This window comes from Octopus bimaculoides, chromosome 9 (assembly GCF_001194135.2).
Source record: "Octopus bimaculoides isolate UCB-OBI-ISO-001 chromosome 9, ASM119413v2, whole genome shotgun sequence".
Taxonomy (NCBI): Eukaryota; Metazoa; Mollusca; class Cephalopoda; order Octopoda; family Octopodidae; genus Octopus; species Octopus bimaculoides.
In genome coordinates this window covers 22,214,045-22,218,085 of record NC_068989.1, presented here as the reverse complement: position 1 = coordinate 22,218,085, position 4,041 = coordinate 22,214,045, and the positions used below count along the sequence as shown (strand labels likewise).

At 40.5% G+C, this 4,041-nt stretch overlaps 1 protein-coding gene across 1 annotated transcript in view; it reads right to left on the bottom strand.

Moving 5' to 3' along the window:
* Positions 1–4,041, bottom strand: part of LOC106868016 (atrial natriuretic peptide receptor 1) — a 100,713-nt gene that overhangs the window by 48,612 nt on the left and 48,060 nt on the right. Inside the window, exon 19 of the mRNA XM_052970332.1 lies at positions 3,203–3,392. Coding sequence (XP_052826292.1) covers positions 3,203–3,392 — 190 coding nt within the window. The remainder of the gene's footprint in view (positions 1–3,202; positions 3,393–4,041) is intronic.

The window sequence follows — 4,041 nt, the reverse complement described above, 5'->3', positions numbered from 1 at the left end:
TACATACATACATACATACATACATACATACATACATACATACATACATACATACATACATACATGCATGTATATACTTGTGTACGTATGTTTGTATATATTTGTGTGTATATCTTTGTCTCTGTGGAACAGATATAGAATATGAGAGTGAACCTCCCATTCGCACCTGTTTTTGGTTTTCTTTCTTAAAGTTAAGATCGTGTTATATATCCGGTTGAGAAAAGAAATCTATGTCGTATTAAAGACCTGTTGACGTCAGACGTACACCTATATCATATAACATGGGCCTTCTCTCATTGCAGTTTCAAGTTTAATATAACAAGTGAATGTAAGAAATGCATGCACAATGAATTACAGTATGGGAAGCAGTAGGGTATTTTTGGTAGTATGCTTCACTTAAATAAAAAGTGATAATCTGGTATCATTCCACAGGACACAGACACAATGGCTTCATGTTTCATGGAAACAATTTGTACCACATTCTTTCTAGACTTAGATAACACGCATTTCTACCCGCTTGAAATGCTACAAATGTTAAACCGCAAATCCACGAATGATCTCTGCTGGTATGGTTGTATTCGTAACATAGAAAAAAGAAACTCGCATCCCAAATACTTGCCTTCTTCTTCATCATCATCATCATCACCATTTAACGTCCGCTTTCCATGCTGGCATGGGTTGGACGGTTTGACTGAAAACTGGTAGGCCGGGGGGGGGGGGTTGCACTAGTTTCCAATCTGATTTGGCAAGGTTTCTACGGCTGAATGCCCTTCCTAACGCCAATCTTGGCTGCAAAATACTTCAACTTCAAACAGCAACTCACTCTTTACAAATCTCAAACGAAGCCCACAATGAAATTAAAATACTGCCGCCCGATCCGAGACATTGCTTTTGCTACGTAGAAAACGTCTTAGACCGCATCCGAGAGAAAAACAGCTGATTGCAACGACTTACCAACAAACACCAATCTTTATCCTGCACACGTGCCGTCTCCTCACTATTCTACTTCTACTGCTACTACAACGGCCTCCGTTATTAGGAGTTAGCTACATATCATTCTTCTTTCGCTACCCATTCTATCTCTCTACCTTGACTTCACAATAGTGACAATGGCAGGAACCTTAACACTATGCCAGTGGAAACCATATCCTAACAAAACCTTAATATTTTGACAGTGAAACCTGTAATTAATAGGACTCTAATATTGGTTTCAAGTTTTGGCACAAGGGAAAGTTGATTACAATGTCCCCAAAAGGATCATGTGTAATACGATTTTTGTTCTTAGGCAGCAACTGTTATTTCCCATTTGTTTACTCCAAGAAAGTATGTAAAATGGCTAACGTTTGTTTTTGTTACGTTTATTTAAACCTGAAAGAATCCCTCTCAACACATGCCTATGATGCTCCCCCACTATTCCTGATCAGAGATGCACATATTGTCAGCCCCTAAGGGACATGCTCAAGTAGTTAAGATCATGCAAATGACAAGAAAATCTCTGGTATTGAACAGAATATTTGCTATAACGATATTTTTGCTTCAGCAACTCAGCGCTGAGTCTGTCTGAAATGTAATGGAAAATAGGTCAATTTCAAAACATTGCTGTCCAGGTCACAAAAGCTAAGTTTGAAGAGAATAGTCGTCATTTCCTTTGATTTCTAGAAAGAAGCAAATAATAACACATACTGACCGAAGACAAAAAAAAAAAAATTTTAATTTTGTTATACAGTGTGATAACTTATAGTGCCACCTATAGCCTAATAGGACCCTAATATTGTGAAAGAAGCGAGTATACTTTAAAGAATCCTAATACTGCAACAATGACAACCATTCCTTAATAGGAATCTGATACTGGTTTCAAATTTTGGTACAAGACCAGTAATTTCGAGGAGTAGATAAGTCGTTTACACCGATTCTAGTGCTCAATTGGTACTTATTTTATCGATCCCGAAAGGATGAAAGGCAATTTGAACTCGGAACGTAGAGACGTAAGAAATGCTTTGCAGCATTTTACTCGGCGTACTAAAGATTCTGCCAGCTCTCCGTCTTGAACAGGTCCCCAATATTGGTTTTAAATTTTGACACATAGCCAGCAATTTCAGGTGGGGGGGCGGATAAGTCGATTATATCGACCCCAGTGCTCAACTGATACCTATTTCATCAACGCCGAAGGATGAACGACTAAGTCGAGCTCGGAGGAATTTGAACAGGAGCCCAATATTGAACAGTAACAATTGTTTTAACAGAACAAATTTAATGGATACCGTATGTCATTAGAATAGATTTTTCGCTTTACATTTCTTATATAAAAATTACTCCCTACTTTGACCCAAAGGTATATTACTACAGATATGCTGTACCACGATGTTTAGTTCTGTTATACCTCGTATATTGTATCACAGAGAAGAGTTAGTATTATAAGAGATCCGTTCTATCATAGGGTACAATTCTGTTATACCTCTACCATAGTATACGTTTCAATTGTAACAGATACTTCTACCACAGTGTACAGTTGTGTCATAAAAGGTATCTTCTGTCATAGTGCACTTTGGGATTATTGCAACATATAGCTCCTACCACAGCCATACTGTACAAGCTCAATCATAACAAGCACTTCTACTTCAATATATATCTGAATTATCCTATGTACTTTTACAACTGTATACAGCTGTATTATCGCAAGTACATTGTACCACGGCAGTGGTGTAGCTAGAGTGAGTGCTGCCCAGGGCGGCCCTTCAATTTGCCGCCCCCGGGCCTCCCACAAAATATATATATTGCACAGTGACTATATCGATTGTTGCAATTAACAGTGAGTACTGTCTGTGTCCCGACTTGATTTCATTATAGCCTATACAGGCTTATAGCCCACAACAGACCGAAAAGTGATGGCGCCCTCATAAAAGTGCCGCCCGGAGCGGACCGCCTTTCCACCACCTCTAGTTACGCTAGTGTACCATGCTGTGCAATTCTATTGCACTACAACCTTACCATTATAGACCTATAACAGAAGAAACTCTGTTGTAAATATTAGGGCTCTTTTCCCTACTTCCTTTCATCGGTCTTGGATGCCCTACATAATTCATATTTAGTGCTGTTTTTTTCTTTTCTGACTAAGGCATACAAAACAAAAAAAAGTTTAATACCATCGGTTTGGGTAAAGATGATGAAACTGCAGAAGAAATAATATAAGATTTTGTCTGACCTGCACACACAGGTCCAGTGTGTATTCCAATGCGTACTTGCAGCTGCCTGTCTGGCATGTGGTGGATTCGGAATGTTAAGATGGAACTGACAATATTTAATGACATGTCTGCAATCTGGCCTGCGTGTAAATCTCCATTGCGGTGAGGAAGGCCACTTGCTACCATGTATGCATCACCAATAGTTTCTACCTGAATTTCGAACACATGAATACACGGTAATTAAAACAGTGTTAAATCAAATAGAATTGAAGATGGGAAATGATAGAGAATGAAAGAGTGAAGGGGAGGAGAGAACGAGAGAAAGAGAGAGAACGTTGGAAGGGGAGGAGACGGCGAGAGGGGTGGAAACACTGAGGGGAGAAGGGGTGGAGACTGCGAGGGGGGTGAGACAAAGAGGGAAGGAGACAGCGAGGGAAGGAGACAACGAGAGGAGGAGACAGCGAGGGGAGAAGACAACGAGAGAGGAGGAAACAGCAAGAGGGGAGGAGATCGCAAAAGAGAAGGCAGTTAGAGGCGGGAAGACATCAAGAGGGGAGGGGACATCGAAAGGGGAGGAGATAGCAAAAGAGAAGGCTGTGAGAGGGAGAGGAGACAGCAAGAGGGAAGAAGGAAGTAGGAAGGAGTATGAGAGCGGGAGAAGAGTTATAAAAGAGTGGATGAGAGGAGGATAAAGCACGAGAGAGAAAAATGTGAAGAAAGGGAAAAGGAGCCAGCGAGAGGGGGGGGGGAAACACTGCGAGAGGGAAAGAGACTGCGAAGTGGGTGGAGAGAAAGGAGGAAAGAATAAAAAAAAGAAAAGATGAATTGAGAGGAGTACAAAGAAAAGAAATGAGAGACA